General features: G+C 41.0%; 3 protein-coding genes across 3 annotated transcripts; 1 reads left to right on the top strand and 2 right to left on the bottom strand.

Moving 5' to 3' along the window:
• Positions 1-299: 299 nt before the first annotated feature.
• On the bottom strand, positions 300-6,978 carry vps11 (VPS11 core subunit of CORVET and HOPS complexes). The gene is made up of 16 exons (XM_062536709.1): positions 6,811-6,978; positions 6,449-6,597; positions 6,208-6,343; positions 5,956-6,119; positions 5,610-5,857; positions 5,268-5,469; positions 4,877-5,028; positions 4,146-4,332; positions 3,909-4,052; positions 3,478-3,675; positions 3,167-3,328; positions 2,061-2,194; positions 1,716-1,918; positions 1,399-1,570; positions 1,042-1,264; positions 300-936 (listed from the first exon to the last, which is right to left on the bottom strand). The coding sequence occupies exons 1-16, from the start codon at positions 6,950-6,952 to the stop codon at positions 772-774; spliced, it is 2,781 nt and encodes a 926-aa protein (XP_062392693.1). The 5' UTR covers positions 6,953-6,978; the 3' UTR covers positions 300-771.
• A 536-nt stretch (positions 6,979-7,514) lies between these two features.
• On the top strand, positions 7,515-18,624 carry nxf1b (nuclear RNA export factor 1b). The gene is made up of 21 exons (XM_062536708.1): positions 7,515-7,750; positions 8,277-8,493; positions 8,578-8,767; positions 8,967-9,050; positions 9,704-9,808; positions 9,917-9,997; positions 10,147-10,216; positions 10,640-10,728; positions 10,890-10,997; positions 12,311-12,420; positions 15,321-15,357; positions 15,515-15,586; positions 15,795-15,850; positions 15,966-16,073; positions 16,295-16,353; positions 16,854-16,969; positions 17,062-17,104; positions 17,212-17,284; positions 17,426-17,608; positions 17,859-17,919; positions 18,051-18,624. The coding sequence occupies exons 1-21, from the start codon at positions 7,723-7,725 to the stop codon at positions 18,087-18,089; spliced, it is 1,929 nt and encodes a 642-aa protein (XP_062392692.1). The 5' UTR covers positions 7,515-7,722; the 3' UTR covers positions 18,090-18,624.
• Positions 18,625-20,577: 1,953 nt separating this feature from the next.
• Positions 20,578-23,425, bottom strand: prdx5 (peroxiredoxin 5). The gene is made up of 6 exons (XM_062535628.1): positions 23,241-23,425; positions 21,907-22,041; positions 21,632-21,763; positions 21,345-21,383; positions 21,193-21,257; positions 20,578-20,860 (listed from the first exon to the last, which is right to left on the bottom strand). The coding sequence occupies exons 1-6, from the start codon at positions 23,331-23,333 to the stop codon at positions 20,752-20,754; spliced, it is 573 nt and encodes a 190-aa protein (XP_062391612.1). The 5' UTR covers positions 23,334-23,425; the 3' UTR covers positions 20,578-20,751.
• Positions 23,426-23,996: the final 571 nt, after the last annotated feature.

Here is a 23,996-nt window from a genome sequence, read left to right as displayed (position 1 = left end):
TATCCAGCAAATAACAACGTCCACAGACAAGTTGGAGTATGTTGCATGATCTTATGAACGTTTGATGTATTTCAAGGAGAGTAGCTGTGTGCTGGTAAACTTAGTGCGGTTATAGCCAATAGAGGGCTACGAAGGGAATGCAGAAGTGCCATCCACCCTGTTATGAGTTGATGAACCACTGAAGCGATTTTGGAAACACTATTTTAAGGTACAAAAAAACTCTTTAGTGTTGCTTGTTCACAGCTTAGGTTGTGTATTCGTCATAGGAACATGAAAATAACTCCACAAAACATGAGAACTGTGAACACAGCATTATTCATAGGGGCTTTATAAATCCACTGTCAGAACATAATGGATGTGGAGTTCTTTGCTAAGGCACAAATGCATCTAAAAGAAAACAGCATTTCATTAATCTGATGACACATTTCTATGGAAAGTGTCATTAATGGCCGAATACCATATTGAAGCAACACAAACCGCCAAAGATAAGACTTAGCAGACAAAGCTGTAATTACAGGGATATTTGACATGTTAGTAGCAAATTAATAAATACAGCATTAATACAACAATAACATTTGTTAATGTGAGAGATTCCTTCTCTTCCTCAATTTTCGTTGTGAGTGTCATGTGAACTAGCTTTTAAGCATGATCTGTGGTGTGGAGGTGGTGGTATACACAAAGGTCATTCTTGGTGGTTGTGTGCATTGTGCGGGAGGACCTAACGTGACTTCAACCGCCTACAGTTAAGCAAATGTCTTCAAAAGTCGGTTCTCATGCATTTCTCTTTGTGTGGATGAGAAGGTCTCGCTGCAGGTCAGCCTCCAGACCTCCTGGCCCGGCCTTGCCAGGGGGATCTGTGATCAAGGTGAGTTTATTAAACACTCCACGGCCAAAGTAGTCGGCCACCACCGAGAATCCATCATTGGAACACCGTAGCTGTGAATGACAACAAAAAAACAAAAAATATTGCATTACTGTTCAGCACAAAGGAACAAGAAACAAAAAATGCCAGCGACCGCAGAGGACGCTGTGGTACAGTACCTGTCTGTTGAAATGATCGTGCAAGTCTCTCTTCTGGTCCTGAGCACGCAACATGTCCATGACCTTCCGGTTTTCTGGCGTGCACGTAGGACACTCAGCCTCGCTCTCGGCATAGCTCTCAAAGCAGTGCTGATGAAATGAGTGACCACACAGGAAGTGAACAGAGGGGAGCTCGAGTGGGCTGTTGCACATGCTGCATTTCGTCTTCTGGAAGATCTTTGCACTACCAACACAAACATGTGGTCAGTCATCAGTTGCAATATTCACCTGGTCTTCCTATGATCAAATCTCATGCATTTTCAAAAGATATGTTGCTAGTAGGGCCTGGTTGGGAGGGGTTGGGGGGGGGGGTGTCACCTGGTTTTCAGCTCCTGTATTTCAGATCTTAGGTGGGCCGTTTCCTCCCGGTATTGTCGAATCTTGCGTTCGTCATCCTCAATCTGCAGACTCTCTCTCTGGAGCTTGTTGATGAGGTAGTCTTTGATCACAGATAGAGTGGCTGTCGAGTTATGAGCCAATGTCTGCACAACTGGAAAAGAATAAAACAGAAGGAGGATGTTAGCCAGAACATGTTGCATGTGCTCTCAAGGTATGAAAAAAAAAAATGCCACAGAAATCTGTTGATGCCAATTCTCACAGTTTACAAGACTTCCTTGTAATTTCAGATAACTTACCCAGCAGTGGAGGCATGAGGTTGTTTTGGTCAATGTGTTGCAACACTTCACTGATGTATGCCTTGCAGTCTTCCTCTTTACGAGCAAAGTAACCCAAAGCCTGCTCCCACAAGCAAACCTCCTGATCACCAAAGCGCTTACATGCCTCAACAACTTTCCCATATTCTTCATTCTGCATGTGGTAGTGCATAATCTGCTGATACCTTAAATACACACACACACACACACAATATCTAAGTATATACTCAGACAACCTTTTTAGTTTGATGTCTATTTAAGTTTGAACAACATTCTCAGAGTGAATTGAAGACATAAAATATCTAAAAATGTGAACGCGTCACTTACAGTTTGCCCTTTTCATACAGATAGAGAATTCCTTCTTTGAAATTGTGCATTTGGCAGAGTACAAGTGCCTTGTCAAAAACAGTGTTGTCGCTTCTCAGTATGGACAATGCTGCCCCCTGCAGGACTTTCTTCTTCTGCAAGAATGAAAAACACAAAAGTGTGTGTGTGCACACTGTTAGACAAAACAAACAACTTGACTGTTTTTATTGTATGCACACTGTACAAAACAAACAACTTGACTGTTTTATTGTGCGCACACTGTTAGACCAAATAAACAACTTCACTGTTTTACTGTAAGAGCTATTTCTATACAGTACTATTCAATCAAACACTGTCATCCTCAATCAAATATAGTGTCCCACCAAAAACTTTTCAGAACGTATGTGACCATATTTACAAAGCACAAAACACATTTTCAGCTGATGAGCAAAATAAAAATAATAAGAGACATTTCAGCATTGAAACATTCTGACCTTTATCAAAACATGGGTATCATCTACTATACTCCTAAACAACTGAATTATGATTACACAAACAAACCTATCAGTATAGGAACCAAAAAGCACACCCTGATTTCATATGAAAAGATTATTGTAAGCACACTCTCATAAAGCATGATCTGGCAGAGCTTCTGCAGCCAGGGTGGTTTCTGAAGATGACCCCGCGCCCTGGCTGCCATGCAGTACCAGTGTAAAGGCTCTCTGCACATAGTAGCAAACCCTGCGGTGAAAGCCCACTCGTACATCATAATGGTGCTTGCACTACTTTCGCTTTTACGCAGCAAGGTGCTTGCACTACCTGCATTAATACTCCATGCAGTGTTTATATTACTAGCACCACTACTCCACGAGATGCTTATATTACTAGCACTCCTACTCCACGAGATGCTTATATTACTAGCACCACTACTCCACGAGATGCTTATATTACTAGCACCACTACTCCATGAGGTGTTTACATTACCAGCATCACTACTCCACGAGATGTTTACATTACTAGCACTCCTACTCCATGAGCTCCTTATACTACTAGCGCTCGTACTAGCTTTCACCACTTGCGCTCCTACTGCATGCTGTGCTTTATGGATGCTGCATGCTTTAACGTACCTCAGGGACTTGCTCGTGTGCCCAGTCCTGCAGGCGCAGCTCCAGCAGCGTGTCGTACACACCCTGAGACGACAGCGGCTCCACCTCGATCATGTGCTCCAGGAAGGCCTTCAGCTCCCGTGGATTGTTCGCAAATATGGGTATGAACTCCTCAGGACTTGCCTGGCAAGGGGGGAGTAAGAAGACCGGTCATTTGTTAAGTGTGTAAGCAGTTCCAAGTGTCATATGTGTAGAGATTAAAAACTGTGCAAATGTAATATATAATTTTTAAGCTGAACTATAATTAACAATCTAACGCAGGTCAGATGTACCTTATTGATGGAGGCTCTATCTATATTGTCCCGGTCAGTGGGATCCTGGCTGGGGTGGTAGTCAGTGCACAAGCCCTTCAGTAGGAGAGTGGTCCCCTCAGGGACATGGTGCATCAGAGTTTTGCCATAGCGCTTCATGTTGCTCTCTGCCTGCTCAAAAGGCAGCCGGCCAATGTAACGCAGAGCCTCTTGATAGTTCTGAAGTAGGTTTGATAAAAACAGAAGGGAAAAAAAAAACATTGTGGTGTTATTCCCAAGACCACGCTTTACAGACAATTTTACAATATTCATATTGTGGAACATTAAATGTTTTAATGACACCAGAAATCCTTCAATCAACTACAGACACTTAAGAGCATTGGAACAAAATAAGCAAAATACATATAGAGTAATTGCTGGTATGCGTACTTGGTAGCCTTAATTCAATTTACCTTGAGATCTTCAAGCTGAATCTTCAAATACCATTCATGGTGCATATGCCTCTCGGCTAAGAACACAGCATGGCTGTGATAGCCAGCTTGACGGAGTACCTTGATGGCAATCTCCACATCAAAGTGTACTTCGCTTTCACTGCTCTTTGGGGACAAGAAGAACAATAACATTTAGATACTTTTAGATAATTTTACATTACCTCTTTTAAATGACAAATACAGTGTAGAAACATATACCTTTATGAACTCCTCTAGTTTGGAGCTGTCCTTTAGTTTAGTGTAGCAGTTGAGCAGTAGCGTGGTGTGGTCAGCGTTAGGTAGTGATTGCCTGTGCAAGGCCTGTAGGTATGCAGTCAAGTTGTGGATCCTCTGTGCATCAAGGAATTTGCGGATCACATAGGAAGGCTCCAGCTTTCCTATTGTGCTAAAGAGGACACATGCTTGCATTGGAACAAATGGTACTTGTTTTTGCTCAGTGTGCAGGCAGCTTATTCAGGATCCTGGATCAATGATTTTACTGTGCAGTCATATGTTACACTGGTCATCCAGAGATTCTGTTAACAGAGGCGTCTTACATTTTGAGATGCAAATTCACCATGCACATACTTCAAAAAAAATAATTTTCAATTCATTTTCCATTGGCCCATTGTATATTTTTGCCCAGAAAAAAAGTAAATTCTCCATAAAGATGTTATTGTATTCATCATGTATATGAAATAACTAAATAACCAGTAAATTACCAGTTTATAGATTGAACTGGTATACATAAATTAAACATGTATTAAACCCTGAAAAATGGCCCATGATGAGATTTCAAAATATTTCAACTTTGATGATTTTTTCGGGTCAAACATTCAGGTAAACAGCATTCTTGGCTGGCAAACACCTCCAACAGCATAACTGATACTGACATTAGATAAAAACAGTAACCTTAAAAACAGTGAAAGACACGTCATTGTTTTTCATACCGGATATACTGTTGGATGGCGCCATCGTGGTCTCCTTTAACATAGAGATGGTCTCCATATTGCCTGAAGATTTCAGACAGGCCATCATTGTCCAAGTGCTGACTCTTGGCTAGGTTAATGGCCATCACAAAAAGGTTTTTCTTGAACAACATCTACAAACCATCAAGCCACAAGGCATTAGAATCAGCAAATGATTATTGTATTAGCAACTCATTGAAAATAAAAAACGTATACATAACACAAGGACACATACACATGACATTGTATGATACAATCAATTACCAGCATTGTAGAAGCTCTTGGAAATAATACAAGATATTGCACACCGCAGTATATTAAAATAACAGGTCAAAGACCTTGATGATTCTGTCACTATTTATCATGAGCTCACCTCCAGCTTGGTTTGAGTGTCTTTCTCTTGCAAAACAAATATCTTTCCATCTCGGGTAAGGACATAGAAGGACCCCCATTCTGCCAGCACATCAATGATGTCATCAAAAGCAGCACTGTAAGCTATAAACTTATTGTCCAGATCATAGATGGTCAAAACTTGCTTTTCAGTTGGAGATGTCTCTCTGCTTCCAAAATCTGGCCTATAAATAAATACATAAATAAATAAATTCCACCCATGCTTACATGTGCATCGTTACAGTGCATTTATTACAAAAAAGTTGTTACAAGTACTTACAAAGTAGTGTGGAAAATATAACCAACAGGGAGTGCACTGACTTACTTATTGGGTGACTTTGTATCTTTGGTGAGGAGCAACAGATATCCCCTGTGCCAGTGAGCCAGGAGCTTGTGTCCATCAAAGGCAAAACAGGGGCCCCTCTCATCAGGCTGGTAAAGGTAGACACAGTCATCTCCTGCCACAATAAACTGAGAGTCCTGTGAGGGATCTGTTAGTGCAGAACAGCGCAGCGCACAGCCATGGGTGTCCAGCTCCAGTTTGGGGTACTCCTTCACAGACAGGGTGTAGCACTGCCCAAACACAAAAGCAGATAGAGCTATCATTAGGGAACGTTTTACATTATGAGAGTGTGTGGTGTGGCAGAGATCGTGTCAGAGGCTTCCCATACCTGTACTTTCTCAAGTGTGGCAACAAAGAGATGTGTGACTTTGCCAGCCTGCCGAAAGGCAAGACCTGTGATTGGACAGTTGCCCTCATGAAGGGTTAACGTTTTACTGTGCCTGTCCCTGGTGATGTCTCCTTTAGTCAACACCACGCTGCCATCTGTAAAGCCTTCAAAAACACAGTAAGACAAAAAGTTGTTGATCATGACGAACAGAGCAGTGCATCCCTTCCATATACTGATAATATTAATACTTACCGATAGCCATGAAGTTGAGGTTTTCGTGCACACTGAGGCAAGACACCTCTGTAGGTTTGTTGCCAGGGATGGCAGGGAAAATCCGTGTGCATAAAGGATTTCCACTGTCCCTCTTATCTAAATTCCAAACCTTTACCTAAAATGGGACAATACAAAAGGAAAAAAAGACTATATAAAATACTGCTAATCTATAATGGTTTTCCCTATTTTTAAACTGTGTCACTGACAAAAGAGCACCTACCAGAGGATTTATTCCCTGTTCATCTTGACCAACAGATACCAAGATGCTGTGCTGTTTAAGCTGATACAGGTGTGTCACACGAAGTTTGTAAGCTTGAAAATTCGTCAACTGCAATGATCGTGTCAAGAACCAAATCTGCCCTTCCATATGTACACAGTGTTGGTTAAGGACAAACGACAGGTTTGGCAACATACAAGACTGACATGATCAAGTAACTGTCTACAAAACCGGGAACCTCGACAATTATCTCTCTAAAGATCTCTGTTTGCATCATCAATATTATAGCTATCGTTACCTGCATTACAAAACAGCGAACAGTAAACATTCGTTTTATTTATTAATTTGCATTTCAATAAGGATATCTCCGAGTACGATATGACCTCGCCCGGAATCACAAGCTGAAATTCCGATTGGCAGCATGAAATTCTTGCCATTTTCTCCAGGATCTTTCACTGTTTCTTTATCAAAAAACACAAATCGCCTCCACTGTAAGAACGCAGCCATTTTTTCCTCATTCAACGCTATGTGCTCATGTGATGTAAAAAACAGGTCATATGACATGGGGTGGGGAGAATCTGCCAATCAAGTAATTCCAGGAAGTAATAAAAGTGGCTTCAGAAAAATTGCATTTGACATTTGTTTCATATGCAACAAGAAATCCTAATTTTATAGAGAACAGAGTTAGTAAGAAAACATGTCACTTCCGAAGAGCAGCACGAAGTAGTGTGCAAAAATAGGCAACAAATAATTGCCATGAAGGAGACAGCCACCAGTGTGTTCAAGAACGACTGTTCTCATGCTACGTTATGTGTGGCCGTTTGTGTACAGGTAGAGCTAGACATAGGGATGCCTTCATATTTATGGCACATGCTAAACATGCATTGTTGTCATAGAAATGAATGGGTGGACCAGGATACACCGATTTAGGAAACATCACAGTGAACATAGGTTGAGCAAGTAGGCCTATCAAAATACACTGTTCTATTATCGGATTCATGTTACCATATTTCATTTTGAATACTGCGCATGTCTCATTCAGTTTGAACATGGCCATGCATACAGTTGGAATGCGCATGCCCAATCGGTTAATCACTTTGAGTTAGCTTTAGCTAGCTTTCAAAGAAACAAAGCAAGGGCCTTTGTTCCAACAACTATTTAGAGAAAAAGTTTAAACATTTGGAAACAACATATTAACACACATGGTTGTAACACATCAACTATAGTCAGTGGCTACGAACCATAACTCAGGCGTGGACGCCCGAAAACTAACGACAATGGTTGATGATTCCCGTTACCACGGTGGTAAGAGTGCTATAATACATGAGTTGTCCACTAGCTAACTGCGCTAGTTAGCCATCCACGTTATGTGTGTACTTTGCTGATTTGGTTAGTGTACATCACTTGAATTGTTTTGAGTTAACGTATTATTTTCACCATATTTAGCCATTCACTGGCCACAGCGTACGACCAAACCATCAACAGATGGTTGACGTTTGGGCTTTCGTGAGTTCATACTTCGAACACAGCTTGCAGCTAGCCTGCCTGTTGGTTAGCTAACGCACTTCAGCATGCGTGCACGTCTTTCAGAATGGCCAAACGTTACTTAGATTTGCAAGGAATTAACTGGTGTCTAATCACATGTTTCCTGGCTTGTAGTTATACTGTGTAATTGCTAAATAAAGTATGACAACATGCCACTACTTGTTGAATGTTGATCACATACGATAACGATAGCTAGTTATCGTTCAAGTGTGTTAATGTACGGAAGCCGAACTGTATCTAACTTGGAATTGCACAGCTCATCTGGACCTCTTTATTTGTGTTTCAGAACACGATGATCGAGCTGGAGGTCCAAAGCACCGTGTTCGGAAAGGCAGGGGTCCCTTCAGAGCGCCCATATATAGTGAACATGGTTCAAGATCGAGGCATCGCGGAGGACACAGTGGGGCTGGTGGTGCTGGTTCCAAAGGAAAGTTTGAAGAGAACGATGGCGACATAGCCATGATGGATGATGGTTCACAAGATGACGGCTCGCAGCGCAGATAGTGAGTTAGTTTTTGTTTGTATTTGTGTGAGTCGTTCCTTGTATATTTCGGTGATTGCTTATGTCTCATAAACCCTTGTTCTAGTAACCCATATGGAAGACCAAATGGACGTAATCGCAGAAGAGGAGGTGACAGAGGTGGAGGAGGAGGAGGAGGAGGAGGAGGCGGCGGAGGAGGTGGTGGTGGTAGTTTTACTTATCGAGGTCATGGCAGACAAGGAGGTGGAGGTGGAGGTGGAGGAGGAAATGGGCGGAAGAACTGGTTTAAAATGAGTGTGAGTTTGCTTAATTTATGTTTTAAAAACATGGAAGAGATGTAGCTGTACTTTTCACATCACTAGCTACAATCTGTTACATCAAGAGATGCACAAGACATTTAGTCCACACTGATTCAGGCCAGTTTGTTTGTTTGTTTTTATCTCTGAAAAGTGCAGAACTTTCTTTGTTGAAGTGAATGCTATCATTTCTTCCCAGATTCCACATGGTAAAAAATATGACAAGGAGTGGCTACTGACAGCGCTTCGAAATCTGTGCTCTGTGCCATTCCATCCTATTCAAGTGAGTTTTATATTTCTCTCATCCAAAAATTGTGTTTAGACTTTTGGATAGTGATACTGTACATAGATAATGCCACATTGGAATCAGAATACCGGTATGCGGAAGGTTCCGTTTCAGGCTGCCTTATTTGTACCCATCTAGGTAAATTTGATCCGTAGACACACACACACACATACACACACACACACACACACACACACACACACACACACACACACACACACACAGACACACATATATACATAAGTACACAGGCATTTGTCTCACATTTATACAGATAACTAAGACCGCGACGCATGATAGTACTAAGGGGTGTAGTCCTCTCTAAAACATTAATATTAAACACAAATTATAATACAAACAATCGAAAAAGTGTTTTGATAAAATATTTATTATTGTATTTTTTTTGTTGAGAAAAATGTCTTGAAAACTAATAAATATAATTCTATACAAACTAAATTCTTCGAGCAATGACCAATGGCCAAAAAGAAAGAAGCAATGTTGGAAAATGTAAACAATTACCATGCAATGACTAGGAGTATTAGTATAAGAGTTTCTCTTATGTCATGGCCCTAGTTGCTAGGTGAGATGCTTGAAAAGTTGGAATTTTTGTTCACATTTAATGATGGCAAGTCATCCTTTTATGTCCACAGTATCATACAGATGGCAATAGAGCTATGTTTTATGTAGAGGATGCAATGACTGCAAGTGCTTTAACAAAAGTGTCACGGAAGATCACAGATAAAGAAGGTTACAAGGTACGTCATTTTTGCTACTACAGCTGTTTGCATATTTATCTCCTATCTGTTTAAGGAAAATATCATTTATCAAAGATGCATGTTTAAAAAATACTTTGTTATTTCCAGGTGACTGTTCTGATGAACTCCTGCCCTCCCCCTCCCTCAATCAATACCGAGTTAAAACCAGAAGATCTTGAACACTTAAAGGTGCAAAACTTATGCTATGCTATACCATATACATCAAATTTCACTCTGTCCCTGACAGTAGTGTTCTGTGTCTGGTAGAAACGGATCATGTTTTTCAATCTTGAATTATTTCTTAAGTCGAATTTCTTTTGTTTCTCTCTTATTTTTAGCAATGTATGGCCAAGCGTTTTGATGGCTCCCAGCAAGCTCTTGATCTGAATAATATAAGGATAGATCCTGGTAAGAACATTGTTTTGTTGTTGTTGTTGGACTTATGTTGTACAGTAGTTATACAGTAATAAGCTGTTGTTCCAAGGGTCTCATAGACGGGCATCATCACTTCCTTGTAATGTCATTGTCAGTCATTGAGTGTTCATATAACCTGTGGTTGAAGTAGAATACGACTAACATGAAAAGAAAATAATGCTATATTGAGAGAAATGCACTACAAAAAAAAGCATCTGGATTGCACAAGGCAGTTAAAGTTACCAAACCAAAGCATATATACTGCATCCTACCAATGCACATCTAATGTAATTAAATGTAGATGTGTAAAAATAGAGGGGAAATCTCAGCAATGATAGCATGATAACTAAGTTGGCTCTCATAAACCATTGTTAGACCTCTTCAGAGATAGTCATCACTCCTTTTTCTTTCCCATAGACCTGGTATCCCAAAACATAGAGGTGGTGTTGACAAGGAAGAGTTCTATGCAGGCAGTTATTAAGATTATTGAAGAAAACATTCCAGAGGTGAGACATGATGTGCATTTAATTTTATTTCTGCTTGCTCCTCGTGTCTTGAAAAGGAACCCAACCCAACTCAAGTTGTCATTTGATCTGACTATATGATGAAATACATCTCCTTGTCCCTTCTAATTTGCATTCTCCTCTTCAATCTTTTCCCTTTAAAGCTGTTGTGTTTAAACCTGAGCAATAACCGACTGTACCGCCTCGATGACTTCTCCAGTATTGTCAGCAAGGTGCCAAACCTGAAGATTTTGAATCTCTCCCATAACGAGGTGAGACTCTGGTCAATATTGTTGGTGCCTGAATAGCTTTGATAGTGCTGGGGTAATATCTGCGCCATATACAGGTCCAGTGCCCATGGGGACCCAGGCTCAAGTCTGGCCTGAGATTGTTTCTTGGTCCTCATCTCTCTCTCTCTTTCTCCCTCTGACTCCTTTCTGCTCTTTACTGTCCTGTCCAGTCCCTCTAGGATATTGTGATGTTGCGGTTGTAACAATTATCGCGAATTCTGAGAATCTCTCAAATTCTTTGTTCTTGCATTTTGTCCAACCACCGCTACTTTTCCGCAAATTTGACCAATCATCATAGTTTCCAGACAAATTTGACCAACTACAGCAGTCCCTTGCGCAAGATATTGAGCCAGATGTCACCACACTCACTTCTACAGACATGGATGAACACATAGTCTTCGCAACAAAAATAATTGTGGAAGACCTGCATTGTTATTCTGCTGACATGTCCTCAGCCTTATGAAGTTTGAGATGTTAAGCTTGTTACTTTTACTCTCTCTCAGACCATGACTGACAATTGACTGCCTCGTTAATTGTTGAGTGTAAGCTATCTCTTTTACAACCGAACAAACACAGCAGCTCTCGTGGTAGTCCAAAAACAAAGTCTTCTACTTTGAAGTAAGGAGCTAGAGGTGTAAATTAAGTACATTTTTGCTTTATCGCTCTTATTCTCTTGTGTGAATACGCAACAGGAAGCCTACTTCTCCTCACATTTCTATCGCAAAACAAAACAATGTCAAAATGGTAGAGCCCCATTACATCAGATCTGCCACCACAAGAATTTAAGTCATTCAACCATGTTTAGTATTTTATAGCTTTTCCTGTTTTTCAACCACACCCTTTGAAATATATTTGGTCTGTTTTTTGTTCTGTTTGTTTCATTTAAAAAAGGTGTACTGCTTAATGAATTGCCCCAGCCAAAGCATTTCTTCATTTACAAACAAATCAGAACAGTGTGCTTTTCACTAGATGAGTCACCCGCAATTTTCAAATACAACAGGAAGATTCAAACGAAAGTGAAACTAATTGTAATGTGTTTAGGCATTCGTTGTGATTTCATTGCAACTGATGGCTTAAGACACTACAATTTCCATCACAATCTTGTAGCAAGATTGCTGCAAAATCAGGCATTTTAGCCAACAGCAATCAGAAAAGGCCTGCAAAAAATCCTGGAGTAACTGCCTGTCAACAAAGGCTTGAAAATCCCTCCAAAAGGTTGATCGTGATTGTAGAGTGGTCCTGAGAGTGGTGGTTTGTGTGAACTTTTGTGTGATGGGTGTTTTCTGTTTGCACAGATCAAATCTGAAAGGGAGCTGGATAAGCTGAAAGGCCTCAGACTTGCAGAGCTGTGGTTGGAAGGAAACCCCCTGAGTCAGCATTTTAAGGACCAGGCCTTGTACATCAGGTTAGTCCAGTATAAGCCGCCATAGTGAACATGAAACATGCGTTGACAACACAAGTGCATGGCAGTCGTCTCTGTTTTTTTTTAATCTATTAACATCTTTTAGCCCTCTCCATGATATGGAATAGATAGAAGGTCACTGCCTCTTTAAGTATGCCCATATGAAAGGTATAGGTGAGGCAGGCTACAGCAGTATGGTTCTGAAGATGGATGTAAAACTATGTATGTATAGTGTATACAGTACTATGTCACATTGTCATGTGGCATGCACAGAACTTTGCTGGCGTTGTCTCTTGTTCAGAGTGACTTGCCAATGTTGCCATGACCAAGCTTGAATTTGAAGGTGAACACTAGACAGCCACACCAGGGTGATTTATAATAAAACTTCAATCACTACACCTCTAGCCCCTCTCCCTGTTAACCAATCAACCTGCTAGTGTCCTTCTCGTAACACCAGCCACCTGCCTATACTTATTCAACACAGTCACTAATTTCCAGCCACTGCCCCCAGTAACCGACCACAACTCCTCTCCTCCAACTCGACATGCACCAGGGCTCTGACCAGGAAGTGCAATAGCACCGAGTTTCAACTTATTTTCATAATTTAGGGGTTTTGCTTTGAATCGCTATCTCTTCTTCTCTGCCTTGCGCTTCTTTAATGAGCTGCTTCTCTTGTCCTTTCACACAACATGAAGTCCATTCTCCCCTCTACAGATGTCACTACTTACACAAATTTGTAGTTCTAAATTAAAAGCAGAAGCCATTTTTATAAGCACACGAAGTACACAAAAGTGTACTTTTGATTTTCACTTGCTACTTTGACCAGCAACCAAGGAAGTAAAATCCCATTTTAGCATTAGCATTCAACACCAGCTATTTGCCAGGTGCTTTAAGCCTCTGCCCATGTTGACACAGTCTTCCCTGTTATCCATCAACATCACTCTTTTGGCCAGTGAAGAAGGCTGGTTAGCCAGTGACGGGTAAGATCCCACCTTCGATTTCTGGGACAACCTAAGGCAGGCACAGCCACACAACTGGCCCGATCAGTCTCCCTTCACAAGAGAAGCGAGACGTGGGCAAACAGCCAGAGCGATGCATCAAACAAACCCGAAGACGCAGGGACCCCGTTCCCGAACATGAGCGGACACTGTGCTCAAGGGCAGAGGTGGCAAGAGGGGGCAGTTATCTTGATGTCACAGAGCAGCAGTGCCCCTCTGTGAGAGAGGATTGACTGTGGCGTTATATTGGAGCCCTGTTCCTGCTGAATGCAACACCAGTCTCTTCTGGCTTGCTCCTCTTGTCCTGCTGCGGGCCTCCAGAACATTACATTGCATTTGTGATGATTCAGATGTGGGATGTTTGCTGAGGACATTGTGCTAACTCTTAACGCGTTAAAGGGTCCTTGGTTAGTATTATGGAGACAAATCCAGTAATGTTGCAAGACTCCAGTTTTAGGAATCTGTGCTCTGTAGTGGGAGAATACTTGGCGCTAAATCTCTCTTCATTCCATCTGGCTTTGTTGGACACTTTCCTACCCTATCATAACCAGTGCTGAAAAATGCAGCATTTCCTTTGGCACTAACATTCTTTCCTTCATGCTTTTTTAACACCTCTTCATTGTACTCATTAAAGCTCTATTTGATACCTTTGCTTGTCATTTTCTTCCTTTTCTTTGCATGTTTCATTCACACACATTGACAACAACCGAGGTAGTTTCAAATATCTAACTTTTACCATACCATTAATTTACTTTCTCCATTTGCTTTACTGAACTGCAACTTTCTCTCGACCGCTTTATGCTGCCCTATTCCCCAAACATTTGTAGTTGTCCCAGATCTGATGGGATTGAATGTCCCAGATCTGACCGCATCTAACATGCTGATATTCATGCAGTCTCTTCATGGACTGAAGCGTTAGATTAGTTACCCACACACATCACACACACACATATGAGTTGCATTTGAGTTTCTCATCTCAAGTCCTGTGGCCCTTTCAAATGATGCTATGCTGCATGGGGCAACTTTTCGAGCAATATGGCTGGGCTATCACATGATCAGTTCCTAGTGCTCTGATCGGAGGATCTTTACAGCTGGCCAGTGGCCACTGATTAAATTCTCCAGATAAAGATTATAGATGTGTTGCCTAATATCAGTGGTCAAGTTCCCGAACAGCATTGCTCCGCAGCAGTGCTCAGTAGGTTGCCTTTGTGTATCATCACCTTTGGGAAGCAGCTCTGTGCCTCATGCGCCTCACTGCCCTGCCCAGTTCGTTTGTGGAGTGGGCAGCAGCTGCACACTCACTGCCAGTTACCGCCCCCCCATGCCCTAGTCCATCTCCTCCGTGACGCCAGGGGGGGACGATGGTGAGTATCGTTGAGGGGGTAAGTAGAGTTGTGGAGTCCCGGTTGTGGTTCTTGTGTCGACACCATATCTGTATCACAGAACTGAACAGCTGCAGATCATACGCAAGTGAATAAATAAAGGCATTAAATTGTGTAGTTTGCAGTAGGTTCTTCCAGTGTATCTGGACCTCGAGACTTTGATGAATGGTGCATTCTCGGGGGTAGAACTGCTAGGCAGAGTGGAACATCTGGGTTCAGGACGTTGAGGGCCTTCATGTACAAGACCACATTTGGATTTTCTCATCAGCCCTGGCTGAAGTTGTAGGTGTAATTAGAATGTGCAGTACCTGGATATGACAGATTATTAAGTCTGATTTAGGAAGTGGCAAATGTTACCTGTTACATCCCTGGTAATCTGGTCTGTGGAGTTTTGTGTGTTTGTGACCGAGAGAGTGCGATCAAACACAAGGGAGAGACAGAGATCAGAGATGTTCTCTAATAATGATCAGTTATGTAATTTCTATGTACTTTGTGTTTTCTTTTGTCTTTTGATGTTGAATAGTGCCGTTCGGGAGAGAATTCCCAGACTTCTGAAGCTGGTATGTCCTTTACAATGTATAATTCATTTTCATTAACCAAAATTGATGTTTAAATAATTTCTTTGAGAATTTGGGTTATCATGGTCAATCAGTAGATAGATATGCCGGTGTTCTGGAGGTGGATATTACTCAGACTTTCATGTGTTCAATGTTGTAGGATGGAAACGAACTCCCCGCTCCCATTGTGTTCGACCTTGAAGTAACCCCTGCAGTACTGCCGGCGTGTAAGGTAATGGCAGCTTGCTTTGTGTGTCAAAAAGCATGTTATGTTGTATGTCAAATAAAGCTCAGGGGGGTGTGCAGAAACTAAAAACATTCCTCCAAACATGTTGAAGGAACTGTCAACCTCAATCCCCCCCCTGTTTTGTGCTTTGTACTACTGTTATAAATGGCTTTCATTACAAATAGTTTCCCCCCCCCCCATCCTCACCATACAGCCCAGTTACTTTGCCTCAGAGGAGATCAAGACGCCGATCCTGATCTTCCTAACACAGTAAGATGACCTGCTTCATGCGCTCTTGTCTGTTTGTGTATTAATGTAAGCATGTGGAGATGAGTTGGAGTACAAGTGTGCTGATCTGTCCATGCCCCCCCCCCCCCCACCTCAGGTACTACAGCGTATACGACTCGGCTGACAGACAGCCCCTCCTGGATGCCTACCACGACAGTGCCACCTTCTCTCTCTCCATCCCCTCCGTTGGGCAGAACCCTTCCAAGTATGCATCCCACATCCCTCTGTATAGGACACTCATTAATGTTGTAGTCGAGCCCATGGTGTTATTTCACATCATCATGTATGCCATTAGACATCTAGCATATGAACGTAACCTTGATTTTTCTGACAAGCATTGGATTTAAATGATGGTGTACTCTGCAGATCGTTTGACTGTATATAAGACACCTGACTAATTACTGATATTTTATACTTTTTCTTTAGATGTACTTTAGGAGACTATCAAAAAGACAGTCGCAATCTGAAAAGACTCAAAGATCCAAGTAAGTACATTCCCACCTTTTTTAGAAAATATATATTTCTGTATCTTAAAAGGCATCCTATGCCCATACCTTAATATAGTATAATATTGTAGCTTTGAAGTCATTTTGATTGTGACCATCTTGGGAGATTGGCGTGCCTTCCCTCTATGGAAAACCAGCCTTGCACCTTGGCTCTCCCTCGATCTGGACACTCACATATTGCTTTATGGCTATTGTGTGATTGCCTGAAATCATGTAATATTACCTTGTCAATTGACATACTGTAGCTCTTCGGAGATTATCTTTGCTGGTTTGTAAACAAAACCACATGTACCGTGTGCAGGGGGAAGGGTGCACGCCATGAGTGGTATTTACGACAGATGTGTGAAATACAAATATTCCGCAACTGTAGAGGTAGCCCAGTAGTACAAAAAAAAAGAGAGGAAAAAAACAGACTGCATTGGAACCTTTTGAAGCATGTTTGACCAACGGTTGGGCGAACTCTTGTTTTTCCCATGCAGCCACTCGGTTTCGACTTCTGAAGCACACACGTCTTAATGTGGTGGCCTTTCTAAATGAACTGCCCAAAACGCAACATGATATTGCCTCATTCAACGTTGATGTGAACACCTTCACAGTGAGTATACCTACCAGATTCTCTGTATGTGCAGTAGAATTTCATTGTGTGCGTTATTTCCTAACTTTGTCTGTGTCTCACTCTCAATATAGAATACACTCTTGTCATTCACTGTCAGTGGCGTGTTCAAAGAAGGTGAATAAATACATTACATTTAGTTTGTCTCACATTATGTTAGATTCCATTTGAAGTCATGAAATTAATAAAAACAATTTGTTTCATTTGAACTTTAATCATATCAGTGGATGGTAAATGTCGGGAGACCTTCAGAGCATTCTCACGTGTCTTCATTGCTGTACCAGCAGGAAATTCAAGGTAAGACCAGAAATTGCTATAATGCAAAATATGTTGCACATTTGGTTAGTCAAAACTGACATAACATAACAGATCAGCTTAAAACCAGTATCCATCCCTTTTTGACCCTGCAATCTGTCTGCTCTGCGGTGTGGCTTGCAGCCTGTGCATAGTGAACGACGAGATGTTCGTAAGGAATGCCACTACGGAGGAGATCCGGAAAGCGTTTGTGGCTCCCGCGCCAACCCCTTCCAGCAGCCCTGTGCCCACGCTCTCGGCTGCCCAGCAGGAAATGCTCAATGCCTTCTCCGCGCAGTCCGGCATGAACTTGGAGTGGTCTCAGAAGTGAGTGTTGGGTTTCTCTCCCAGGGTCAGAGTCAGACAACCCGTCTCAACATTAAATCAACCAAGTCTGAAGGCTCAGGCTGGCTATCATGTTAGTCTGTAAGGCTCAAGGGTCCTTTTTTGGGAACACTGTTTTTGACATTTTGTTTCTATCTTTTGGTAAATGTTCAGTTTAGGTTTTAAAATGTCTGGCTTTCAGCAATTTGCTGTGAACAGGTTGAATTCATTCTTCCAATCCTTCCACCCACAGGTGCCTGCAGGACAATGAGTGGGATTTTGACAGAGCTGCTAAAATTTTTACTGACCTTAAAGTAAGTACATGAAGCCACATTGTCCCAAAACATCTTTTTTGAGATCTTCATTTGTGTGAAGGTTATGGTTGAGTGTGTCCTCTAGGGAAATGTATTTAAATGTGCCATTAAAAATATTTTTTTCTTTGCAGGCTCAAGGGAAAATCCCAGATGTCGCTTTTATAAAGTGAAGATGTTTCCTCCGTTGGTCATGAAATGTACATAGATGTACATTTATTTTTACAAGCATCAATAGAATTTTACAACCGAGTCTTGCACTATGAATTATGAATAAAATATAAAAATGTGTCCGCCAACCTGTTTTATCTTCTATTTTGTATTGTAAAGCAGTGTAAATGAACAGTATTGGTGCAATGTAAGTGGATTGCTAAGAAAGACTTTCACCTCAGATATGGGTCATTCTACAGAAATGTCCACTATTTGCATGACCCAATGTGCCAATCTTCTTTTTCTTGTTTACATATTACTTAAGTAATTTGCTGTAATTAATACACAATAAGGGACAGCTTTATTTTTAGATTGTACATTTATTGTACATGTTTTAGATGTCATTTCTATGAGTCATTGGTGTTACTTTACGTCTTCGTTAATTGTAAGTTGTCTCTGGTGTTACCAAAATGTAAAGGAGACAAGACCAGTGACAATTTCATGAAAAACTGAATTTTACAAAATGGCTGCTATAGGAAATAAAGAATTATGATGTTAGTCAGGCTAAACTCACTATAACGTCATTGAATCCATTTGTATTTTCTTTTCTTTAATGAATTAAGAAAGTCATACCAGTGATGTTGAGTAAAAGCTTCCCTACAAAGTCATATAATGATACAGAAATTCTGGTAAATGAAAGGCATTCATCATAGATAGACCCTCAGGTATTAAGTAAAAGGAAGTCCAGTAATGTCATTACTTAGTATGGTTGCATGCATTTCAAAATAAGAGTTGTTATGCAGTAACGCCACTGACACCCTGGGACAGACATTTTTAATAAAATAATATTTATTTGATATTTTGTATTCAAATATTTCGAAATAATGTGATAGTTGTGCATGCATTATTGCAGTTAAACTATTTTCAAAAACCATATTCAGAATTTGGGCCTTAATCTGTACATGTGTTGGGACGGGCACTTATGTGATGCTTAAAATACTATAAAATTGATATAGAAATACTGTCACTTTGATGGCTAAAAAACTTGATTGTTATAATAAACAAACATATTGTTTTACTTAGAAATGCAAAGAAATTGCAACAATTAGGTGTTTTTGTGTAACAGATGTGTGTCAGGACAAAAAAGTGGACGTTTCTGTAGAATAACCCATTTACTACCATTCAAAAGATCACTCAGGAAAATAGTGAGAAGACCATATTCGAGACCGATAAGGTCAGAATGTTTCCCTTTTTGTGTTTATCAGAATCTTTGCAGTTCCAGTAAATCCTTGTAGATGTTGCCATTGTAGTGCTGAATTTGTTGAGATGATCTGCAGAAATGATCGGTCACGCACACTGTCTCAAACACTTTTTCCACAAGTTGAATTGGCTGTTTTTTTGCCCCGCGGTCACGCTGCTCCCACATCAGCTCAACAGGGGTGAGATCCTGTGAGTGCACCGGCTAGCCTTTAAATGCACATAGCGCTAGCAGACCACTGCCTCCCCAAATCTGTTTTGGATTAAATGGAGCGATCCTTTTAGGTCATAGTCCTGGTGTAGGATGGAATGAAATGTACTGTAATACTACCAATGGAGGTAGGCTCACAAATTATGGAAGGGTTTTGTGTAATGGAGTTATGGCATTGCTTGTGTGTTATTTTTACTTTGCACAAATGCACCACTTCGTCTGAAGCCTTAGGACCAGTACATTCGCTCAACTGCTCTTGACATGATGGGCTCATTCAGCATTTTCTGAACTCTTCTCTTTGATCCAAACGTCATTTGTGTCCACATAATTTTGTCCCAGCCACCCTTTGTAGTGTTGGTTCTTTTCATATTTCCCCCGTTGGCCAGTGACGAGTAGGGTTTTGATTAAATCTCTGCTAGAAAGACAGCATTCCAATAATCTCTTCGCTGATCAAGATGAGACTGACATTTTTAATACAGCTGCTAAATGAGGACATGTGAGGTATCAGTTTCTCTAACTGGAGACTGACGTGCAGATGTACACTTAGAATAGAATAGAATATATACTTTTTTGATCCCGTGAGGGAAATTCAGTTCTCTGCATTTAACCCAATTTAACTGAATTAGTGAACACACAGCACACAGCACACTTGCCTCTCCACTTCTCCATCAATCCTGTTGAGAGCCACTTTGCACTTTTCTGTGAAGGATGTCAGGCTAACCTTGTGAAATGTTTTCTTTCCTCCAGAATATTGAACTGATACCTTTCTTATGTGCTTTCTGATCATTTTTAGACTACATAGTAAATGATATATGCAACTTTTATGGCTTTTGGAAAGTCTTAAGTTACTCAAACATACTTTTAAGTGATGAATTAGCCTTTTCACAAGATGATACAAGATTAGCCAACATAATGGGCAATTTCAGCACAAGAGTGCAGAAAATGGACTTTTGAAAGCCTCTGTAAATATTTAATTAGAAAGCAGTCATGTCCAGAATTAAATGTTATTTTAATCGGAAAGTAAAATTTTCTGAGACTCAACATTTTCCAACAGTGGTGTACTTTATTTGTCTCAATTATACATATTGTAAACTGGGCCATTTTGAGTAATATGGGTTGCATAGCTATGTGAAAAAAAATAAAATTGTGCGTCTTAGCTTGTTTTTTCACTTAACTTTAAGTGCTAGGTCATCAATGAGGGCGGGTTGTAAACTGACTTAAGCCAGATCTGACAGGATGTTGGTTGCCAGGCTGCAGGTTAGCCCTGTGCCATCAGGCTCCACGTTGATCTTCTTGACCACGCCGTCCTCGACCAGCATGGCATACCTAAGGAATTCAGACAAGACGGGTGAGCAGAGTGCGAGCTACAGTATGTGCCCTTTCATCAAGCCTGCCACCCAGTGGACTGCAGCTAAACTCGGGCCTTGGACTTGATCCAACTGACCTATTTGATTCGTCCTTCATTCTTAGCAGTCTAGAATAGGCTGACTACTGCAGGATGTGAGGTTGTCGTCATACAGAACTGCATTCTGGGTAAACCCTTTGTTAGCACCATGTGTTTTCTGTGGTACACTGGTTTCATTATTTTGTGCAATTTTGGTGCTTTGCAATATTGGCAACATTTTTACCAAGGCCAGAAATACAGACAATTTCCATACCTTTTGGATCTTTGGTTTCCGAGAACTTGCACGATCTGATCATTGTCCAGTAAAAGGTCCACTGCCTAAATAACAAGAGTAGGGCCTCGGTAAGAAAATAGGACATTTTAAGATACATAAAAACAAAATACTTAACTTAAACAACAACTCACTTTTGTGAAAGCTCCTGTGGGATCAGCAAACATCCTCACCTATGGATTGACAAGAATATTTTGAATTAACAATTCAAACAAAAAAAGTGGAAATTGGTACTAACAATCTGTACGTTCAAATCAGTTGAGTGCTGGTGTACTGTAGTAGTCCACTGTAGACTAGTACTAGTGTACTGTACACGTTGGCTACCATTACAGATACACCTGGCTGTGTGTGTTATATGTGCACCTGTTGATGACCCAGTGTAAACAATGATAGGTTACAACTGATTTTGCCCACCACTTACTTTGCCATCTGTTCCATGTTCTTTGCCCCAGGCAGCCATCACAAATGCATCATTTACTGAGACACATGCTACCTCCTGGATGCCTTTGCTCCGAAGCTGTCCAGCTTGCTCCACAAACCCAGGGAGGTGAGTCTAGATGTTGAGCATGGGAAGAAAAGCTACACTCATCACAGACATTTGGGAATAGAATGATAGAACTGCATCTTGACCAGCATCTATCTGTAGGCATATTGCAATTATCAGTGAGGGTCATTTTGAAAGCCATTTGTGCAGACCTTGGAGCACCCAGGTGTGAAGGCTCCTGGAACAGCAAACAGCACACCTTTCTTCCCTTTGAAGAGCTGGTCCATGGAAACCTTGTTCCCAGGCTCTCCCTCCTGGACCTCCACTGCAGGCAAAGCCTCTCCAACCTGAATACACAGAGTGAGTAGAGCATTTTATGGTAGATTTTGATGTGTCTAGTAGCCTACTGGGGGTAAAAATTAAGAATTATAGGTCACTCAGATGATACACTTTAAACTGCCCTCTAAAAGCAAAGGCAGTAACACTCCCCTTAAAAGGACAGATTTTTTTTAAAAGACAGACACCAGCTCTACATCTATGCTAGATGTAGAGCTGTCAATGGTCAGTTTCACAAATTCCCAAGTTGGATTCGAAGGGTGATACATCTGCAAAAAATAATGTTCCCTCCCCAGTCTTCATCAGAGCCCGAGGGGCCGTGATGCTCCGTTAACGTTCCCTAACCTTCACACGGTTTGCCCATAGAAATTCTCCATAGTGCCATGTCGTGCTGTCTGCACATGCGCATGACAAGGGATGCTGAATAACATTACAGAGGCCATCCTCGGTCTAACATGCCAAGGACTAGACCACAATGTAGCCAACATCATTTCCTCTTTTTCCCGGTGCGCTTTTACGCATTGTGCATTTTTTGAGTCCATCTTAACACAAATCACTGAGAACATGTTAAAAAAAAAAAAAAAAAAAAAAAAAAAAAAATGATTATGTCAAAATCAAAGAGTAGGCTAGGCCACAAAAAAATACAAAAAGTAATGCCATAGCCCAATAAGATTCCCTGGCTGGCCATCCTACTAGGCTACGTCGCAAATAACTATTTTTAGAGACCATAAGGTAACGTAAGTGTCTGCGCGGAACATTAAAATATGCATGCATGATAGTTTAGTTCGTGTGATTTGGCCCTATCTTAGCCATGCAGCTTCCCCACCGTGTAACATCGCATAACATTTGTACATCAGTCGAACACGGGTTAGCATTAGATAACTTAACCAAGGATTAGATAAGTGCGAGATAAGATAGTTGTAGCCTAACTAACTAATGTCTGTGTTAGCTAGTTAGCTAACTGTTGAACGCAACAAATTAGCGCTTCACGTTGCAAAATGTTACATTCGTTTCCGAAACAATGGCTAACCTATTTACTGCGAAACATGAGCATGGCGGCCCGGGATTTGCACCGTTATGTTAGCATAGGCCATTCAGGGCATTTGTTTTTATCCAAAACACGAAATGTGCCTTCCGCCAAGGTCAAGTTCCTACGCAGCTAACTTCGAGATGTCAGAATATTCAGTTGCCGAGTTCAAATGAATTTTACCTTAATTGGCATGTTGGCGCAAAATGTAGTGTGCAGAGGTCTGATGCTGTGGACAGCTCGAGTCCCTCTCAGAATCGCTGATGTAGTATTCATTGGTTTATATGTGCAGCACCCACAGTTGACGGCGTTGGAGCGTTGGTTCCACCAAGACACGGGACAACCATCAGTCTACCCGGCTGTTCCCAAGTTAGATAACCCCGCCCCTAAGAACAGGATTTGCACCTGCTCTGCCACTCTGACTGTTTTAAGGTTACTCCCCAATCAAAGCTGAAATAATGAATGTTCTCTTGTTCAAACAAATACATTTTTAACATAAAACATCTGAGGAAGAGAGGTCTTATAATATAGTTTGCCTATAGGTACAGCTTCAAAAACAAAGGCTCTAGAAAGGTTTTGACCCAGCAAGACCTAATTCATTGAAGAGGCCCTCTGCAACTGGGCTCTTTGGGCCAGTGGACTTTTACGAAATAGTTCTCTACAAAGACTCATTGAACATCATTAGACACACTAATTTGTTTTCCATCAAAGTTAGTGGATACATTTGCATAGCTCTAATGAAGGTTACCATTATTATTATTTTAGCTTTCTGATCATCAAATTTCTCTGATATTTGGCATGAATCTTCCTTTCTCTTCAATGAGACGGTATAAACAAAACACCTTTTTATAGTTCAGATCATTTATGATTGTAAATTACTGCACTCCTCCAATGAACACAACCTGGCTCTATTTGTTTGTAAAGAGTAAACGCACACCT

Source organism: Sardina pilchardus, chromosome 5, assembly GCF_963854185.1.
Source record: "Sardina pilchardus chromosome 5, fSarPil1.1, whole genome shotgun sequence".
Lineage (NCBI taxonomy): Eukaryota > Metazoa > Chordata > Actinopteri > Clupeiformes > Clupeidae > Sardina > Sardina pilchardus.
This window is presented reverse-complemented; position numbering and strand designations above follow the sequence as displayed.